Here is a 21,813-nt window from a genome sequence, read left to right on the forward strand (position 1 = left end):
AGAGACACACCGAGAGAGAGAGAGAGAGAGAGAGAGAGAGAGAGAGAGAGAGCGAGTGAGTGAGAGAGGGAGGGGAAGGGTGAAAGAAGGGGACAAGACGAGAGGACAGAGGAAGAGAGAAAGAGAGGTGACTTTTATCGATTGTCGTCGTGGGACGAGATACACGGGAGACGTGCTGGATTCGAGAGTGCGAGATCTTGCGTTGCGACAAAATAAACTCGCGGCCCGCGTTGACCATCAGCCGGCATTGTGCGTCGTGTTGAGGTGATCCTGGCCGGGATCAGGATCAATCGAGGGATGACTCTCGCGTCGGCCATCGAGCTACCTCGTACACTCAGCTGATGGTGTTCGCGCGAGCGAGCCAACGAAACCGAAGGGTGGTTCTCCGTTCGGCTGACAGATGCAAGAGCTGCCCAAAGCCAAAGAGAATACGTGATCGGTTCGCAGAACCCGCGTTGTCGTCGCGTACATGCTCCGATATTATCCGCCGATGTCCAAAGCTGATCGACCACGTAAGTACTCTCTGAAATCGGATTCTCCGCCTACTGACTATCGTCGTCAGACAAACGTTTCGTCCGACTATCTATCTATCTATCTATATATATATATATATATATATATATGTGACACCTTTTTTGACGCTGAAATCTGTAATCGAAATTTTCCTGCTCAGCGAAAAGAAAATTAACTGTTTGAAAGTCAGTTGTCTATATTTAGAACGGCGACAGTTTCGGTCCACGGTTGTTGTTTCGATAAACGACAAACAATATACGAGCGGGAGAAAGCTCGTGTTCAACGACGAAAAGGAACGTCACGTCGAATCGTCGCGTGACTTGCCAAAATTCAACGTCCATTGTGGCGCGAAGCCGCCGTTTCCATCTTTACACTTTGCCGTAAATTCCAATTTCCTCGAGACGAAAAAAACTCGTTCGATTCGTATTCTTCCGTTTTCTACTTTTACCTAGCCCTTCGGCCAATTGTCAATTGACTAATGCGACGTAGAACGCAGTCTGGCCCATTCGTACGAGAAACAATCTTTCTTCTTTGTTACGTCATGGTTTGTTTCGGCATCGGCGGCAAGTTTGTTCTGCAACTTTAATCAGGGATCGACCCATCACCGCCAAATGAACGTAACCAATCTGACCGAGTACTCGCTATCTACGCTCGCTTCCAACTTCCAACGGTCCGTGTGTGTACACGCGTCTATAATCTCTTGCGAGCAACGAGGAACAACGGTTGCCCGCTGCGCCGCCGCATCGCGTCGCACAAATCCACCGATGAAATTTCCTGTTCCTAAACCAAACAAAGCAGACGCGACATCGCAACTCCCGATAATTCACCCCCGTTTCCTATTCTCTCTTGCCATCGAATTAATCGACGAGAAGAGACGAGAAGAGACGTGCAAAAGCGATTGTACCAAGACCCAAGGCGATTCTACGTAACGCTCGTGGCACGGATACGATACGCTCCAGCTCGAATACCACCGGCGAATGAAATTTGCAAAACCGTTTGACCAGTTGGAAAACCGTTTGATCTAGGCGCGCCCGAATAAATCTAGTCAGTCTCAAGTGCGACTCGAGTCAGTCTCTTCCGCGCCATGTCATAAACATCCGTGCGTACTCGCGGCGATTCGATATACAGACAGTATATTTTTCAAAAGACAATCGTTCTCGAAAATGCTGCCCCACCCTAGTCACTCTCCACACGGCGGCAACGAGGAATTTTGGAAATCCTTCCTGCCCTCTACGCGACATACACTCCACAGACTCTTTTTGAGGGAAACGAGGGTAATCCGAGGTTACGTTACAAAGGACAAAAATGGAGGACTTTGAGGAAATCGGGTTAGTCATTCAAGTATCAATTCAGTCACGGTTGAACAACATCGAGACGATAACCAAAAGCAGCTGGCAGTCGAAAGCAATTTTTCTGCAATTCTGCAGCTGGTTCTTTCCTCCGTGAAATCGAGGGTATAGAAATATCGTCTGTGATAGCCACGGTGAAACTTTTTCTTTCCAGTTTCTGTACAGTTATGCGTTCAGTGTTCGTGGAAAAAGTTGGAGGAAACGACAGCACGAGTCAAATAATAAAGTTAACGATAAATCGTAAGAGTAGCAAGATCCATCGTCGTTAGTCTATTTCCGCAACAGTGGGTGGTCCTTCGAACCCCGAGGGCGAAAGGCGCCCCATCGGCACCAGTTGTAAATGCCCTCAACAGCGATTAACATTGCACGCAGTGACGGCGAACCTTTTTTCAGTCAAAATTTGTTCATTGCTTTTTTTTTTTTTTTTTTTTTTTTTTTTTTTTAGTACTAGCTCGTGGGTCACCAAGTCAGTGGCGTCACTTGGAAAGGGGGAGGGGAGGATGGTTAAAAACTACTTTTTTTTTTCTCACTTTTACAATCCTCTGAAAAGTTTACCTTTCCTTTTTTGTTTTACAACTTTTACTTTCGCAAGTGAAGAGCAAAAAATAAATGTCGACGTCGAAAAATTGATATGAAAAAGGGGTGACGTCGTTCCCCTCGCAGTCATCCCTGCACTATACATTAGATATATATATATATATATACTTTATTTCTTAATATTTTTTATTGTCTGTTCTCGCTTTCATTATATAAAAAAACTAGCAAAGCTACCCATTCTGAGAATGGGATCTAGTGTGTTTTTTTAGTGTTTGTCACATCGGTTTAATCGTAAGCGCTATATAAAATTTTTTGGACACAACAAACTCGTATAACATTTAAGACTTAAAATACTTATATGTATGCACAACCAAGTCGTAAATCCTCCATAAAACGCAATTATGCTTCTCACGTTTAAGCTCTAGGCCCAAACACTTGTAATTTAATTCAACATTTTTTGAAACAGGGGTTCGAAAAATAATTAAAATTCTTTTACACGTATGATGACAAGTTATAAAAATCAACGCGTGGGTCAGTGTTTGACTCGCGGGTCATAGGTTCGCCATCATTGATTGGACGCATAATGGTCATCGTGACAAATCTCTGGAAGATTCTACTTTTTACTTTTTACTAAATCAACGATTCTAATTCGAGAGAGTCTCGTTTGAATGTTTTATTCGAAAAAAAACGTGCACGTCGACGGTGATATATTTAATCGGCAGCCGCGACCGTTTGGAAATAGATGAACGTCGAATATCCACCGAATTCGATATCGATACCTATGTATTTCACAGTTATTTCGGGAATTTCAAAGAGGCAACTCGGGGGAAAAAGCTCCCCCTTGCTTTTCATCTGTTTTAACCTCCGTCTTTCATCGACTTGATCGCCCTCGTGTTGACGACATCAGCTTCCGACAAGACCAAATTGGCCGTTGTATGATTTTTCTTTGTAAGGTTTAGGTTTCAGGTCAGTTCAAATTATCGACAAGTTTTCATTGTCATTGATGCATTGTCATTATGCTCTTCACACTGTAGCTGCTTCGTAGAAGATCGATTAGAATATCTATTAGTTCCCTCTCGAATCGGAACGAGGGAAAGAAGGATTCTTTTGGAATCTAACGCTACTGTCTCTCACGGTGGGGCAGTCTCGTTGAAGTTCTTTCCAAGAAGACAAATACGCGACAATTTTAAACCAATTTGGTGGACTCCGTGCTGTGAGACCACGAGTTTCCAAGTTGTAAAGTAACTGATCAATGATACAAAACGAAATTCGAAGCTTAAATATTGACTCTTTTTATTTTTCTAGTCACATTCTTACACAAGTCTCGTGTCTCTCTCTCTCTCTCTCTCTCTCTCTCTCTCTCTCTCTCTCTCTCTCTCTGTCGCAGTTTTTCGGGAAATGGTGACACTACGCTCGCACTAGTCGACGAAGAAACGTGTGACACGTTCTTTTTTTTTTTTATTTCTTCAATCGAACGAAACGAAAATACAAGACTGAAAAAAAGCGCAGAATTTGCCCGCCGATAAATTGAAGAGAACCGCGCGACTGAAAGAGGGAAAGAGCGAGCGGAAACGCAAGTGTAACGAGTATCGAAACTACCGCGTCGGAATTGAGTCGAGTTGAGTCGAGGGAGCGCTTGATTCGTACTTTATAAAACGATCGCTCGAATATTCCCCCGGAAACGGGGGAGATGGCGTTATTAAAGAGCGGGGAAAACGGACAGATGGACTTGAGATGGCAGAGAGAAGGCAGAGACGAACGCAGCAAGACAACGAGCGCGAGGGGTTGAAGGTTGAAGGGAATCGGATCGCGAAACAAGGAGATGGGAGAGGACCGAAATGATACCGAACGATACGCACGCACCACTGATGATGAACGAGTGTGGAGAGAGAAATAAAAGCGTCGCGTTGGGCTGCGTTGGGCTGCGGCGTTGGACTGCCATTATCGTTAACGACAGACGAGAGAGATTATCCAGTTGAGAATGCGATTCTATCCTACGTCCTCTTGCGTAGTACGTAGTCACCATTCGTTGTTCGCGACGATCGTGCCGTCAGTTCCTCAGTTTCTTTCAAATTCATTTCTCTCAAATATATGTCGCACGCGTGTACGTACGTTGCATCGTCGCGTTCCGAAAATGGCACAAGCTGGATGAAACGACGAGTATCGTTGTTCTTCTGTACATTTATATCTGTATTTATACTTGTTGTTTCGCAGTGGCAAATGGCAACAGACGCGTCCTCGTGAATCTTATCGTGGTTTTAAGTTACATGTGAAATTGACACTGAAACTATCGACGACGTAGATGGTGGCACAGAGAGATTCCCATCAGAGAGACACTAGAGTGAAAAGAGTTAAAGAGCTTTACACGGTACGACCAAATAACTTGCGCAAGCTTTCACTTGTATATTTTACAAAGAAATGCGCTGTCTCGTATCTACAAGATTCCCGACGAAAGTTATAAATTCGTTATTTTGATCATTCTGGCGGCGTTGAGAAATCTGACCTCTTAACGTGTGGATTAGGTTTGGGTAATCACGCGATTCGCGAAGAGCGGGTACTCACGTATCGTATTATACAGAATGAGCCAAAAATCACTTGAATCTATTGAAATTTAATTTAAACTTGAAATTAATAAAATTAATTTCTTTTCTTATATTTTGATACGTTTTATTTAAAAAAAAATAGATAGGAAAAAACTTTGGCCCATTCTGTGTATGTATGTATGTATGTATGTATCGGTAGTACAAGTGAAGAGGAGGTAATTCTACACGAAATAATTCTACACTAAGTCGAATATAAAGAGTAAAGTTTTTTTCATTTTGAGGCTTTGCTTTCCTGAGGAGAGCTTCAAGTCGATTTTGAATATTTTCCGAGTACGCACAACGCACTTGACAACGACGTACACGAATGAATCTTGACGCATGATTAATGATGCGTTATTTATTTAAAAAGCAGTATTAACGTCATTCGTATTAACAACGAATTATTGATTCAAGTCATCAGTACCAGTTACCATTACTTGGAATGAGTTTAAGAGAAATAATTTTCCACTCATTTTTTTCCACGTAGAATCATCTCCCCTTCGCTTGTACTACCAATTCAGGGACATCCTGAATGGTGTATGTACGCGTTACGTGTACGCGTACTGAGATGCGTACGGTGCTTAAAAACGTACGCATGATTTTGTATCTGATTCGGCACAGGTGAGAAGAATCGCAACCGACCGGCAAGCTTCGAGAGTTTGTGTCACCGAGGCGATGAACAACCGTGAGAGGAAGTGATCCCGACGGTTCGAGATATCGAGGCGAGCGACTGTTAACGATACGGGACGAATGAACCGCGGGTTTGAACTATGCTGGCATATTGTACGACGTCATTTTCGATCGAAGGTAAGCACCTAATAACGACTCGTTTTCGATCGACGCTTTAACATCTCGTTATCCTCTTTCGCGGTTTAACTCGCTACAACTACCGAGTTTACTAAAACGTGAAATTCAACATTGATCAGAAACGAAATTAAAGGCAAAAGATAACAGAGAAATTTTATAATAACAGTAGAATTTACAAACACGTTCATTTATAAGTACAATATAATATATTAATTGATAAATCGTTTGTTTCATGTCACTTCATTTCATTTGAATCTGAAAGAAAAATACAGCGTTTCACGTCTACAAAATTTCTAGGACTAAATTATAAATTGGTCATTTCGATCGCTCTGGCAGTTTTAGTATCAATCGTCTCATTTTTGGTAAAAACTCGTCTCGTTAATCAGTTGCCGCGTTGTACTCGAAACTTGCTTCGAAACTTTCAAAATAATCTAGTCTGCCTCTCCATTAGATACCGTCTAAACATTCCATCTATCTGTCTCATCTTTCATCAACGCGCGTCAGCCAAGTTTCCCTCGATTTCAATCGTAGCTGCAAGTTATAGCCGTCTTCTTTGACTCTGATTACAAATCATCGCCGTCGTTACTCCGTGCGGTTTACGTAGTAGTTTACATCTATCGGGAAACGTTGAACACCGACGTGAATTCGCCGTCATTACCGAGAAAATGGTACCGTGGGTTTAAATGTTTGGTCAGCTGCCATAATCGTAAATAAGAAAAAGCGACTTTGTCCCGCCGAAAAGTCGTATTACATATCGTCGAGCACGTATCTGTCTACTGCACATGCGTCCTATTATACACAGGGTGATTCACGTCACTTGCACGCCTGAAGTAACGTTGAAATTTCATTACGCGTCCAATGAAAAACTGTTCAACTGCGCAAAAGTATAAAAAAGTGTATGGTTTTGAGGGAGGCAAAATGTGGTAACATATGGCTTGTGGCTTGATGCATTTTTACTTACTTGGAATTTAATTTATTCTTTCGACTCGTAATGAAAGAGATACATGGTCCGATTGAAAGAGAATAAAGACGACCTTGGGAATTTCGAGATCCATTGAAAAATTGTTACGTCATATTTCGCCAGCCTTAAAATTCCTCTAGACGAAATTAAAACTTTTGCATCGACAACAATTTTTCATTAGGCGCATAGTTTAAGCGTTGTTTCACGCGTGCAAGTTACAAAAGTGAATCGCCCTGTATGCACACTGCTGAAACGCGCTTGCCAGGCTTGTAACTTTTCATCGTACAGCCGACACTAACTTTCAGACATTCAACTCGTTCCAATTTCTCGTTCTCGCTTCGTCTTTCGGCGATATACCTACATACATATCGCTTCTTTTTTTTTTTTTTTTTTTCACAAACAAATCATTCTTCGCCAATTTCCTCCAGATATCCACATTTTCCTCGACGATCAATTTTACGACGGAGCGAAGATATCGCGCAGCATTGTTTTTACTTTGTTTACAGAAATTCACGGACATTATTCGGACGGTATTCGTAACGTGGCATTATCGTTACGGGACAAGCAACACGGTACGTTGGTACTGTACAATTGTTAGATGCGCATATCGATTCGCGCGATACGTTACGCATTATTAATATCCCGTTATATGGCACGACTGAACGTGGCCTGTTGTTAAGTTGCTTTCGAACCGAGAGTGACTAAAAAAAAATCGATACGAGTATCCTGAATAATTTCTTCGCCGTCTTTCCAATCTTTGCAAAGCTCGAAACCTAAATTCCTTACCCTACGTTCGTTCGTTCGTTCGTTCCTTCCTCCGACTCTTCCCGATATTTCGAAATCTAACCCAAACCTAACCCCAGGCATTTTTCTCCATTTTCACGACAATTGTTTTTTTTTTTTTTTTTTATATGGGGGTTTAGAGTCTTATCGACTTGCGAGGTCTTTAGCGACGTGCTGGAATTTTCTCTTTATATCTGGTCTGATAGTTGGGTCCTCTTTAAGTAGTTGATAACGTTTCTTTTTTTGTCGTTACTGGCAGGTTAGAGCGGTGTTTTGGTTTAATTCGTATTTAATTCTCATGTTTCGGTATTTTCTGCATTCGTGTAGCAAGTGTTGGGTGGTGATTTGTTGGTTGGGTTCTGCAGGTGTTGCAGAAAGGTGGTTCTGTTTTGCTTAGGAGGTATTCGTGTGTCCGATTCAAAGTCTAGTCGTAGCTATCCTTTCTTTTCTGCTTATATTGTTGTCTGGTATCTTTTGGTAGAAATAGTGTGCTATGTTGTGGATCTATTTGTCTGTTTCATTCTTCTCTTTGGTCGTTGGAAGCTAGTAGGTCTTGGTGTGGAATTGGGATTATCCCAATGGCTTCGTTTGTTCGGTCTGTTGTTGCTTCTTTGGCTAAGGAGTCGGCTCTTTCGTTTCTCACTATTCCTTGGTGTGACGGGATTATCCAGGTGATTATTATTTGTTTATGGCCGTTGGTATATGTTCGGTGTACGTTTCCTGAACCATTTGTATGACAAACTTCGTTTGACGACAATTGATATTGTCATCACTACCAAATAACGAAGACACTGAATTGCACTACGTCAAATTACAATGTCATCCGTTTATTCGTATGCCGTATCAACTTTGAGCTTCGCTTCGCAATACGTCTAATAATCTGGTAATCCTACGTCGCAATACGTTTCCCTTCTCTCGTCACGTTTTCTACGCGCTACGAGTTGGCGTCTTTTTGTGATTAATCTGTTTTCCACGTCTTTTCATTTCAAGGACATTATTAAACGAAATAACCGTAAAATAATACATGACCGCCGGAAGATGTAATTGATTTTCCTTCAGTTTCGAGCTCGAGTTCGAGACGACGCGAGAGCAATTGTCGTATTTCAAGAGTTTGAAAACAAGAGACGTATCGTAAGCAGAGAGGCAAACGGCGATGAAAACGGCATTTGGATAAATTTCGCTATTGAGTAGCACGTAGAGGCGTCCTCGTCCCTCCCTACGTAGCGGCGCGGCATCCCGGAAATTATGAAATATCGGCGAATTATTCCATTTCCGCCAATCACCGCTTCGTTTCATCGTCCAGAACTGGCTCTCTCCTCTTTGCGAGTAATTTTCTTCCTTGCCTCTTTTGCCCCTACGATTCCGCCGTGTGCGACGTTTGAGGGGGTGTTCTAGTGTAAAGTGCGTGTTTTCTAACTTTGTTTGGAAATTTTTTGCAACAAAACTATTACTTATTAGTCAAATTAGTGGTACTGCGTACTCTCAAATATAGTCGCTTTTAAAAAAAAAGTCGTCTCTCACGGTGTCCACGGTGTTCCGGCCGATGTTTCTGCCCGTCTAAAATAAAAAACCGTGACAGTCTCCTAATTAGTATGGATTTGGCTATAGCCGGAACTAGAACAAAAGAAAAATGTCGGTAATTAAAAAATTGGCGATACTTTGAAGTTCGATTATCGATTCTTGCGTGTTTCTCTCATACCTCGCAGGCCTAAAAAGATATAAAAAATAAAAATTTTTTGGCCGACTCTGGTTCGGGCTATAGTCGCACACGTAGTAAATTCGTACTTGAAATTTTGATTCAATTGGTCAAGTAGATGTTGAGACATCATGGGAACCGTTCTGAAAAACATAGTTTCCAGATGACACTGGTCGTCGCGTTCTTCAAACGACCATGATAACTTTGTTAATGTTAGGAGTTCACACGTAAGGAGATGTATTTTCGAAACTACATCCTTTAAGAATACGCAAAAAAAAAAAAAAAAATCGAGTTTTTAATACCCCCTCTCGAAAATTACTCTCACAGCAAACGAATACACGTCGAACGAAAATATATGTTTCGATGCCTTGGCACCATCCTCCGTTCTTTCCCTCGATTTTTCACGTGCTAAAAGTGTTCCACGTAGGCGCACGTGGAAATCTCGTTCGGCCGTTAGCTGCAGCTGTGATAATGAAAAAAATTGCTCGGCGGAGAGTCTGGAAAAGACTTCCGGGGAGGGCTTCCACTTCCGCGAAGTGGCAAGAAACCGCAAAAATTCCAGCTGCAATTGCAAACGTAATCACTCGGAGAGGAGAGAGTAACTAGAAATCTCTGTTGGAGGGCTTCGGACACGTCTGAACTGCCTCTGGCGAGCATCAAACAACTAGATAGCATCGAGAGCATCGTTCGAACGAGCGATCCGACAATGAGAAACGTTTCATTACAGATGAAAACGTTATTGCCTCGTGTTCACTGCACTGTAGCAGGGATGGCACGTTGGAAATTCCTGTAGCACGCGGACAACTTGCAAAAGAGAACTTTGAGCGCCACAGTTCAATCTTTTGCAATCTGTGCAAAATCAATCATTTCGTTTTTTGTTTTCTTTTTTTTTACGAAGAGATTGATCAACAATCAAGTTAGCGTGGATAATTTGAGCAAGACGCTCAACGGTACAGCGCCTCTCTTTATTTCGAGTTTTCTTCTCTGTCACAATTTGTACTTTCTTTGCGTTCGAATCAATCCAAAGCCACACCAACCAAAGAAACAATTTCGTATCCAAAGATTAAAGATGCTTGTTGCACTTGTCACACACAGGCAGCACAGGATAAACGCGGACTAAGCTACGTGTGAAGAAAGATGAAAAAAAAAATTTACTCGATTCTACTTTTTTTTTTATTTTCATTTTCTCTTACATGTTCGTAAATTGATAATATAGTCGATACAACCAACTGCTACAGCACGAGTCGCACGTGAAAAAGTTCGCCATCACTGGGAAAGCGAGAGCCAACGCAGAGCCAACGAAAGGGAACGAAAACGAAAGCAACGATGGTTATCGTTGAAAAACAAAAAAAAGAAGGAGGGGGGATGGGGGGAGAAGAAAAAGTGCAAAAGCGTTTTACCGTAAAGCTGTTACCGTTCGCAGGATATCTCGAGCGGATACACGAGAAAAGTACGGAGTAATGGTGAGAGGCGCACGATCCGGGGTGTTGACCGCGAATTTCAAACAGACGCGTCACACCGTGCACGACTGGCGGCGTAAATTCGGCTTGAAGGGTAACCTGCTGCTGCTGAGAATCCTGGTTGGGCTTTGCTACGTCACAAGCAGCAACTGCGACTGGAAAGAAAGGATGCCGCGCGGGACCAACCACCACCTGACGCGAATTGCCTCGAGCCGGCTGCATCAGTTCGGCCACTGCGACTTCGAGGAGATCTGCGATTGGTCGTGGTTTCAAAACCAAACCGCTGGCTTCAAGAAGACCGCGCCAGCCTCGCTGCGAAGTAAGAACGGGCCTATCGTCGACGCCAGCAACTCGACCAAGGGTAAGAAGGCGCACTCCACACGTTGCCTTTACCTTTTTCTTTTTTTTTTTTCTTCAACTTGCCAGACTCGATCGATTTTCGACTAGTACTTCTTCGTACTTGTTATTAATCTTCTGTTTCAAACTTTTGTTTAAAACATTCTCGCCGTAACGCGCGAATTTCAAATACCCGTAGCACATTCTTCGTACCGTTAAATATGATGTGACACATATGTGCATACGTACTAGAGCAATGACGGCGAACCTCGCGTTGATTTTTATAAACTTGTCATCATACGTGTAAAAGAATTTTAATTATTTTTCGAACCCCTCTTTCAAAAAATGTTGATAAAATTACAAGTGTTTGGGCCTAGAGCTGTAAACGTGAGAAGTAAATGCATAATTGCGTTTTATGGAGGATTTACGACTTGGTTGTGCATACATATAAGTATTTTAAGTCTTAAATGTTATACGAGTTTGTCGTGTCCAAAAAATTTTATATAGCGCTTACGATTCAGAATGGGTAGCTTTGCTAGTTTTTTATATAATGAAAGAGAGAACATAGAATAAAAAATATTAAAAAATAAAGTACATTTTATATATATATAATGTATAGTGCAGGGATGACTGGGCACGTCACCCCTTTTTCATATCAATTTTTCGACGTCGACATTTATTTTTTGCTCTTCACTTGCAAACGTAAAAGTTGTCAAACAAAAAGGAAAAGTAAACTTTTTAGAGGATTGTAAACGTGAGAACCAAAAAGAAGTAGTTGGTGATCCACGAGCTGGTACTAAAAAAAAATAACGAACCAAATTTCACCCACTTCTCGAAAAGGTTCGCCGTCACTGTACTAGAGAGTAGCCTGTACGTACGTGCGTAATATTCAGCTCCAAGTCGATAAATGAAATGTACGTACGTATAATTTAGACGAGGAATCTAAAATTTGAACAGTCGAAATGTTTCAACGTAGACTCTTTTCTCCAGGGCATTTTTTATGGTTCACCGGCCCCGGAAAGCCTCAAATATTATCGAGGACGATCCCTCCCACTGGGTCACGCTGCGTGTTGAAATTAGCCCTCTACCAAGTGGAAATGAACAGCGGCGATATCGGGTTGCTCGTGATCACGAACAACACCAGTTGGGTGGTCATGGAAAAACCAGGAAACAATCGCGCCGAGTACGTTTGTTGTCATTATTATCGGATGGAAACAGTCATAGCGCGAAGACTCGCTATGACGGAACGGAAAACAAAATTCAGTTCAACTGGCTGCATTGCAGATGGGGAGTAACGCGTTTCACATTAGGATCCATCACTCAGCCGCATCAGTTGCTCATAGAGATGACGGTACCCTATTCCAACTCTAGCATCGCCGTTGATGATATTCACCTGGTCAACTGTTTCCCCGGTAAATATCTTTATTCCTCTCTTTGCGCGTCGTCGACATCATTGCGATCGGCATTGTGCAAGTCGTTGATTGCGCGTCGTCGTCACCAAACTGAACCCAAACTGAACAAACAAATACAACAGTGCACGCGACACGTAGGTGCAGGAAGTAGTCGGAGAAAAGAAAGAGAAACGCACGTTCTCGTTTGCAGAATCAACACCGGTGAAAACGGCCTGCACGGAGGACAAGTACCGCTGCAAGAACGGCTTCTGTCTGAACAAAGAGCACGTCTGCGACCTAACGGAGGACTGCGTCGACGGCGAAGACGAACGTGACGACTGCGGTGATCATTGTTATTGTTATATACAAACGCGTCGTTTCATAGTCTCCATTTTTTTTTTTTTTTTTTTTTTTTGGCGCTCTTCGACGATTCGCAGACACGCGACAGAGTTCATGATCGATCTTCCTTTCAGACAAAATACCCGAGAACGCCAGGTGTAATTTCGAGCACGGATGGTGCGGCTGGAAGAACGTACCGGGGAAGCTTTTAAATTGGACCCTCCATCGTGGTGCAACGTCCGAGAAAACTGGACCTAGTTACGATCATACGTACCGCAATACGTCCGGTCTGTATACGTGCGTGAATGCACACACGTACGCGAATACACACGAATACATACGTACGCGACCTCTTCTCAATCTGCGCACATTGATAAATCTTGCTAATTAAAAAAATTTTCAACCGTTTCAAACACGCTCACGCCACCACGTTCGTTGTTATCAATATTTCGCAACGAAACCACGCGAGGAAATTGTTATCGCAATCGGTAGCGTAATTTCGTCCCGTGATATAACACTATACGACTAACCATACCGTTTCAACTTTAAATTCCCAGTTGATGAAAAATTCACGAGAACAACGATCGGAGAATGGCCGATAACGAAATGTTTTGTTTGACGCGTGAACGTTCAAACGATTGCAAAATATGCAAACATTCGCGAGACAATGGTTCCCTTTTTTTTTTCTTTTTTTTTCTTTTTTTTCGTCGACCGTGTCCATTTTCTGCCAAGCGAATGAAATAAACGTAGATGGAAACGTAATTGAAGTAAAAAAAAAGTAACATTTCTAATATAACAAAGCCAACACAGTCTCTCTCTCTCTCTCTCTCTCTCTCTCTCTCTCTCTCTCTGTTTCTCTCGTAGTTAGAAAGGTATGTATTCGATCGAAACGACGCGAGTTTAAGTTTCAATGTGATTTTTCCCCATTACAGGGACATACGCCTATGTAAATATGTCATCGCGAGTGTCATACGGTAGTCGCGGTATCATCGAGAGCCCATTGTATAATCCGACGCCACCTTACAACGGCGATCCAAAAAGTCCTTATTACAAATCGTGTCAGGTAGGTTGCTTTGCCTCGATTTTACAAAAAAATATCAAGTACAAAATGTAAAACGTGAGACAGAAGATAAAAAAAATAGGGTGACTCGTCGTTAATGTGTAATACAGTATTATATGCGTGTGTGTAAAAACAGGTGCGATTCTTTTATCATCAGCACGGCGCGAACAGCGGTTCGCTTGGATTGTACCTGATTCAGGTAAAACCGCACCAACACCATCACGAACAGTTATGGTGGGCTTACCTCTACGGTGACAAGAGCGACGTTTGGTACAATCAGGCTGTTCCTCTGCCCGACATCAAGTACAGGTAAACACGTCCAATTTTACGCTCCTCGATTTTACGCATCGCTTCGACGTCGAATAATAATAAATCGCTACGCGTCCGTTTATTTTAGATATACGTACGTACACGTGTACAACGTAGAGATATTAAGAGATATTTAATTTAATCCGAGATAATTAAAAAAAACGAGACTAAGAATTTAACACGTCTGCTATTTATCCAGATATTTTCTGCAATTTGAGGCGAGCAAAGGCTATTATTCGAAAGCCGACATAGCCATCGACGACTTTTCCCTCAGCCCAGAGTGTTTTGGCATTGGTAAATTTCAAATTTCTCGATCGATCTCGAGTGTACACAGAGTGAAAAGGAAAGTTTGTCCGTGACTATCCTAAATATAATTCAATGAAATACATGTATTATATTGTATTATTGTATGAAAAAAAGGAAGAATTTCTTGAAATTCAAGATCGAGGTCAATTTTGCGGCAGGTTTCATACGCGCTCATCTTCTATCGTCGAAAGACAAAGATGTAGAATCTACGATAGCCACGGACCAACTTTTCTTTCACTTTTCAAATCCTGTTCAAATACTAGGTGTGTGCGGGTAGTTCGACATCGAAGTCGGGTAGTGCTTAGATCGACTCGGGAACTCTAAAATCTATAATATTCGGATATTATATAACCGAATATTACGTCGCGAGTCGGGTGATAATTTTCCAATCGGATTTCACACTTATTCTTTCTTCAATCTTTCTTCTTGGATTCAATTGAATTTACAATATTGCTGCCGTTGTCAATGTTAAAAAAAAAAAAAAAAAAAAAAAAAAAAAAGCAGGCATAGTAAGAGTATTCAGTCCGCTATTTACTCAACGACACAATTAACGCAACTTGTTTGCGATTCTATTAAACGAATACTTGAATAATTATTCTCGATTGATTGTAAAGTGTAAAAAATATTATGTTACTTTTTTTCGAGAAAGTATGTTTTCTAAAAATAAGCTAGCGTTTCTTCATTTATGCGGAATAGGAAAAACTGTCAAGGTTTTGTCAAGTTGCACAGCTACGAGGTGTCACGAAAATTCCACATCGTCGGTAAACACGAGCAATCTTGAGTGGTTTTCGACAAAGAGTTCGGAAATGAATAGAAAATAAAAAAACTCACGGGAAACTCGCGTGTACAATGTATACTTACATTAACATGAAAGAAAATGATGCACGGACAACTGCGACGACGACAATGTCAAAAGTGCTGTTGGCGACGCTCTTGGCTTTCGACCGACCGACTAAAAAGGAAACCCAAATGAAACGAAAGAAGGCTTATCGTCAGATGCTGGCTGGCAACGTTTCGAACAGCTAACAACGCGGCGAACAAAATTATGTTTTCTTCGCAGTAATTTAAAATAAAATAGTTTTCGTATAATATTATCGACTGTTTTCTTTGCTTGTGGATTTGTAAAATTTAACTTCATTTGTACAGAATATAAAATGATATATTTGTAAATTTGAAAGAATAAATGTAAAATTGTCCGATTGAAAAATTATCACTGTGACCCGAGGGGGATGTAATTGTGATTCGGGTATGACAAACGATCGGAATCCGAAATGTCGGGTACCCGCACACCCCCATGTTCACTTGAAAGTGAAATGCTGTGAAATGGCAATTTCATTCAGGAGTCCCTCCCGAGGTAGTGGGAGACTTCAATTACTACAACCCCGTGATAGATTCGGAGAAAGTTCCAGATCAACACGCCGACTTTGCCAACGAAACTGGTATCGTATACCACATTGTGGTGATAAATGTCGTCGTTCGCCTTCGGTAAAAACTTTTCTCTCCTTCTTTTTGGCGCGAATTTGAAATCCAATTAAATTTCCACGCGCAGTTATACGAATTGGCACGTGCGGAAACACTGGAAGGAGGGGGCCCAGCAGCGAACAATGCGCCGATGATTACAACAGCACGGACATAGAGTTACTCGCGCCTTCGACGACACCTCAGCAACAGTCATCGTCCTTGAATTTGAACGGAGTTCAACGGTGGACGGCACCTCGCGGTGGCTATTACACGTGAGAGTCTATTCGAGAAATCGTCTCTATTTGAAACGGCCATAATTGTCCATATATATATATAAGCATAGCATAGCCTAAAATAACTTTAACTGTAACTCAATAACTAACCTAATCTACACCGTGGTCAACTTATTGTCAGTTTGATTGGAATGGGTGCCCGTGGAGGAAAAGGTTCTAGCGGTATGGGAAGTACGTTGGGCGCACTTGTCCGTGGTGTAATTGAATTAGAAAAGGGCGAGCAACTGTATTTCATGGTGGGGCAGTCAGGAATGGACGCGTGTCCTAAAGTAAGAGAGAGTCTAGTATACGTATCTATTATACGTAGTATAAAATGCACGAACCGACAAAACAAAAAACAAAACAAAACAGAACAGAACAAAACAGAACAGAACAAAACAAAACAAAGAAAAAAGAAAATGCATCCATTTACCATCATTGCCAAGTCTCACATTGTAGCCACTTTTCATTTCTTTTATTTGGGAATTTTCCTTGAAACATTCCCCCGCGAGCTACCGTAGAAACGCGACCGCCAGTGACCGAGTAACCGACCAACGATTTTCAGAACTTGGGACTGACGTTGGACAGCTGTCAGATCGTCGGATCGTACGAATCCTCCGTTCCTCTCGGCACTTCGAAGGTACACGAGGTGAAAACTATCAAGTTGAAGGACGGAGGAGGTGGCGGCGGCGGGGCGACATACGTATTCACGGTGAGCAATTTATATTTATCGTTATTCAATCGAGCATCAACGAAGGAGAGAGGAGAGGGGAGGAGATTGAACGCAACCGACCAGGAGATTTACTACCGTCGCTCTATTCCCGACGTTGCAGGTGAAAGATAACGGAGAACAGTATCCGATACTGGTGGCGGGAGGTGGCGGTGGTTTGGGACTGGGACAGTTTGTCGACAACGGTCATCAACACGGACGGGGAGCCGCTCCTCCCGGGAGGCAACCTGCCTCGGGTACGATCCTCTCGGCAGAGGAAGGTAATCAGAGTAACAAGTAATTTGCACTTTATTGCGCGAGATGAACGAAACGTTTCGCGGCGGAAAAACGAAAACACAAAAAAAAAAAAAAAAAAAAAAAAAAAAAAACCTCCGCGCCTATCTTCTATTTCCTTCCCCTTCGTACAAACTTTCTTCCGCAGCAACCAACAAAAAGGAAGAAAGGAGAGGAAGGAAAAGATGCTTAAAAAAAAAAGAAAAGAAAAGAAAAGAAAAGAGAAGAAAAGAGCTCTCAAGATCCCCATCCACTCTCGCGCACGGTCGTATTATTCGTATATCGCACGCGAGGCGCGGCGACTTCAGAAAAGGTTGAATTATCGAGGTAGGAAACGTGTTCCCAGTGGTCTAATCAGGCCGAGGAAAATGCGCGCGGAAAGTGACGCTCGTCGGTGTCGGACGGTGGCAGCAGAGCGAAGTGAGGTGAGAGGGTAGTGAGAAGAGACGGGGGATAGAGAGGAGGTGGCCGAGGAGTCGCTCGGATTGCGAGCGTCGAGGTCGCGGGGTCGTTGACCGGCGAGGGTGGCACTCACCCTAACTAGGCCAGCGGATCTCTCTTTCTCTCGCCCTCCCACCCTCCACCATCGTCGTTTGCCTATCCCTACCCCGCCCTATCGTCGCTCTACTCCATTCCCCTCCTCTGGTTTTCCTCGACTCTCCTCCTCGCACTCTCGTCCTCGCCGCCTCTTTCGGACGGTCCATGATTCTGCTATTTTCGCGGGGGCCACTCGACACGGATATATACGGTCCGCCTACGTTTGGCGGGATAATTTACGTTATTGAGGCCGTTCCACCCTGCCCCCACCACGTGGTATGCAACCGCGGTCGGGTGGAAAGCGCGCCGCTTTTTCCCGCGCACCGCGTACCCTCACCTCCTACCCTCCTCCGCCGCTGAACCCGCTGATTTTCTCGCGAGGCTCTCGGTCGTTTCGCTCCATCGGTCCACTATCTACCGGTATTGGGCTGAATTACGATAATTACCATCGTGCGGACGCAAGAAGCAACCACTTTTATCGGTTGGAGCAACGTACAGTGATTTATTTATTAATATTCGGACATCATGCTAGTCAAAATGTCGTCAGTTTTCGTGGAATTGATTCAATTCGGTGTCTTCATCGTTTCATATCACCCGTACAATGTCAGCCACGATACTCAATACTTAATTTTAAAAGATGACCGATTTCACGATACGTTTCTCTTTCTTCTCGGTGAAAAAATGACTAATTGTAGTACGTCAGTAAACCGAAAGAGGAGTTAAAACAACGATTAATCGAAGAATGGAAGAATATTCCACTGAATTATTTAAAAAAAAATACTGGAAATATGCTTAAGTGTCTACGAAATGTAATTGAAGTTGACGGCTACCCAACAAAATATTAATTATTGTTTATGTTAACAATTTTCAGGTTCAAATGTTATAGTTCTTCAAATGTCCGAATATTTATGCCACGCTATACATTTCGACGTAATTCAGTATTGTTTGACATCAAGAAAAGTACGTGCAATAAATAAATAAAATTTATATTACTATAAACTATAATGAATGTTGTCCTGATATATTATTAAAAAGTTAATCCAAATTTATTATAAACAATCAAAGTCCACAACAATATTTTGAATAGCACGATGTCCGAATATTAATAAGAGTCACTCTATGTATTTTTGCGCAGAGCCGAGCACGCGGTTAACGTTTCTCGCTGAAACGCGAGGCACGTGCTTGAATGTTTGATGAATGAGATTTGGCGAACGAGGAGAGATACTAATTTTGTCTAAGTGTTCGTAGTTTGCTTGGCTCGTTTGCTCGGCTATTATTGCGTCACGTGGAATTGCATAGTTTGACGATAGAGTACGCGTAGTATCGGTACGAGTAGATTTTTCTCTTGGCTAGCGCGAATGGGCTTTCATCGCAGAGTGATTCGGCGAGCATAAGCTAAAAATATTAAATGCCAAAGGTGCTCGAACGGAGAGAGATGATGAAGTTCGCGAGCAGCGAACGTCAAACGCTGCCCTATAAAACGAGACTGCTTTCGTCCCACGGTCCAAAACCACCGGCAGCCCTCGATTACACTGCGGATCTTAAAATCCTCGTCTTTCCGGCACTTTTCCCGGGGAAGAGCGAGTTGCGTGGCCTGCCTCGCCGTGTCCCATATTCGCGGGACGCGAGGCAAAACGCTCGGCCCCGTGCTCAAAGAGGCAAACAAGCTGCAAGGACGGCAAAGGAACAATGCTCGACGCGTTTCCGCGCCGCGGAGAAATTCAATCGGGGGGACCGCGATTACTTATCGCGAGAAGAGCGATCCGACTCTCGACTTCTCAATTTTTCAAAAGACGCGCGGACGTCTTTCGCCAGAGGTAAAAAAGAGTTTGAACAATAAACCTCTTTAACTTTCGAGCTTTGAATTTTGAAAAGCTCTTGCGCGAGGGATTAAAAAAATATCGTTTAGCTTGCTCTGAAAAAATTGAATGACTCTGAACAATTAAAAAGCAAACGAGAAAAGGTAGGAAGAGATTCGAGGAAAGTATTAAAATATGTGTGTTAATAGCTAATGCAGCCGTGTCGACCGCTGAAGTAGAACTTTCCATGCGCGTCAGACATCTGATCTACTGCAAACACGTCAGACACGTACGTACAGTACGCAGCAGGAAATCGTTTAGAAATATACCTCTGCAATTCTACTTATCCGAATGCATCAACTTGTCAACAAATTGTCATTCATACCAATGCAAGAGTTCACATCATTCAGACAAGTAGAATTGGCGGGTAGTTCAGACACTGGCTCAATCAAAATTTCACTGAAACGATCGAATCTAGCGAGAAGAATCGTAACTCGCAATAATCGACGTATGTACTACTCGCGTACGTGTATCCATGTTTAAACTCTCCAAGCACGCGTTATTTACTCGCGTTAATGCGAGAACGGGGCGAAATTCCCCCGCGTCGCGACACTATAATCCGGCCTACTTAAATTGAACGGCGAACAAAGCGCTCTCGACTGTAATAACTAGAGACGCGTTGCAAGGAGGGAGGAAGACGAACGACGAAAACAACAGCAACAGCCAGCTAAACGGCCGCTCGGCGTGCAGCTGCAGCGATAAAGCGGTAACAGGACAAAATTACCGTGCTTTCGAGATCGTGGCCGAGAGGAGAGGAGAGCAGAGGAGATGAGAGGGGAGGGGTGGCTACGGTGTAGATATAATATCTGTAGCAAGGGGCCGACAGGTTGGTGGAAATGCTATACTTAGCAGCCAGTCCAGGGGAAGGGGTAGCAATACCAGGGCTGGCTGGTGGGTCAGAGGTCGTTGCCCTCGGGGCTGCTACCCTCTATCCTCTCTCTTTCCATCCACTCCCTCCCCTCCCCCCGGACCCTCCCGCACACACCGCCCACCGCCCCATCTCACCTCTCCCATCGTTCGTAGCCCGATCCTCAACCGAGTTTCCGGGGGTTGACTGTGCGAGCAGTCGTGAATTGCTTGCTTGAATTTCCGTGGAAACGCGCGGAATCGTTCCCGATCTGTTTCTTTTTCCCCCGTCTGGTTTACGCTCGATTCGATTCTCCCTCTTCCTCCCCCCCCCCCTTCCCCCCATCCCTCGATTTTCGAGCAATCTCCAGCGGAAACACGTTCCTCGGAGACGACGCGCGGTGGCTTGGATCCGGAACTCGAACGGATTTTAGGTATTCTGATTTATGGAAGAGCTTGGGTATAATGCAAATTTGAACAGTCAGAAGTGGTATTTTCTTGGTTTCTTTTTATTTTCTTTCTTTTTTTTTTTTTCTTTTGGTAAAACGAGTTGAAAGGGTAATTTGAAATGTAGAAACCTTTGGTTGGAAATGGAATTTTTTTTCTTTTCTTTCTTCTCCTTTTTTTTTTGTAGGCGTCATTGGATTAAAATTTCGAGAGAAAATTATTACCAAGGTAATAATGAAAAAAATTATTTTATCTAACTCATGGTGCAACTCTGCGCAGCTTTCTCCGTTCCAATTTTAGATTTCAACTCTTGTACCGCTCTAACCGATCTTCTAATAGATCTTCAGAATCCCCCTTGTGAATCTGGCCACTTCCCTCTAATTTTACCCAGAACATTTCCATGTCAACAGCGTATCCAATCATCCCGGCCACGAAATTTCCGCCAACTATCCGTACTCTCTCGTTGAACCCAAAGTTTCGTCCACTTGAGAATATTACCTTCGCGAGAACGAACGAAGACGAACGAAAACGATATATAACAAAGAGAATCGCTCCACCCTCGAGAACGAAGAAGCGAAAGAGAGAAGGAGAGAAAGTCACGATCACGTACGAATTCATGGAGAAACGAGACGAGGCCTGCGAGCAAGAGAGAAATCACCGGCCTTCCCTTTCATCGGCATCCGGACAGACCGCGTTCGCCGATGCCTCAACTTCCTGGTCGGACCACTCTTACTTTCTTCCCGGTGAACCGTGACTCGATTGGCGCGCACCGTGCCAGCCCGGATGAAGAAAAAAAAGAAATGAGGGAGAGGGGACCAGACACAATGCACCCGTTGACCATTCGCCTCTCTCTTTCTCTTACGTTTCCTTCTGTGACACTTCTATCGGCCGTGCACGTTCATCCAGGCGCATACGTATGGTGAAAGCGCCGTGAATTACGAGCCGCCGTGCAAAACGAA

At 43.2% G+C, this 21,813-nt stretch overlaps 1 protein-coding gene across 3 annotated transcripts; it reads left to right on the plus strand.

Moving 5' to 3' along the window:
- Positions 1-74: 74 nt before the first annotated feature.
- Positions 75-17,187, plus strand: LOC122529713 (MAM and LDL-receptor class A domain-containing protein 1-like). Of its 3 annotated transcripts, none has more exons than XM_043656098.1 (15): positions 75-512; positions 5,603-5,788; positions 10,652-11,049; positions 12,015-12,207; positions 12,309-12,436; positions 12,627-12,758; positions 12,889-13,041; positions 13,687-13,817; positions 13,951-14,123; positions 14,323-14,417; positions 15,770-15,868; positions 15,979-16,162; positions 16,305-16,452; positions 16,728-16,874; positions 16,996-17,187. In XM_043656098.1, exons 3-15 carry the CDS (start codon positions 10,689-10,691, stop codon positions 17,170-17,172), a joined length of 2,121 nt encoding a protein of 706 aa, XP_043512033.1. In that variant the 5' UTR covers positions 75-512; positions 5,603-5,788; positions 10,652-10,688; the 3' UTR covers positions 17,173-17,187. The 3 variants fall into 3 exon arrangements, with proteins under 3 accessions (XP_043512033.1, XP_043512032.1, XP_043512034.1); XM_043656097.1 differs by lacking the exon at positions 75-512 and adding an exon at positions 4,433-4,767; XM_043656099.1 differs by lacking the exons at positions 75-512; positions 16,305-16,452; positions 16,996-17,187 and adding an exon at positions 4,434-4,767 and having other exon boundaries at positions 16,728-16,870.
- Positions 17,188-21,813: the final 4,626 nt, after the last annotated feature.

This window comes from Frieseomelitta varia, unplaced genomic scaffold (genome assembly GCF_011392965.1).
Source record: "Frieseomelitta varia isolate USP_RPSP 00005682 unplaced genomic scaffold, Fvar_1.2 scaffold_304, whole genome shotgun sequence".
NCBI lineage: Eukaryota > Metazoa > Arthropoda > Insecta > Hymenoptera > Apidae > Frieseomelitta > Frieseomelitta varia.

What these genes read in the sequence shown, in the direction of transcription:
- LOC122529713 (XM_043656098.1), top strand. Translation starts at nt 10,689, where the DNA reads ATGGTGAGAGGCGCACGATCCGGGGTGTTGACCGCGAATTTCAAACAG. An exon ending in CTGCCCGACATCAAGTACAG is followed by an intron (nt 14,124 to 14,322) that starts GTAAACACGTCC and finishes CTATTTATCCAG; the next exon opens with ATATTTTCTGCAATTTGAGG. An exon ending in CGACTTTGCCAACGAAACTG is followed by an intron (nt 15,869 to 15,978) that starts GTATCGTATACC and finishes TTCCACGCGCAG; the next exon opens with TTATACGAATTGGCACGTGC.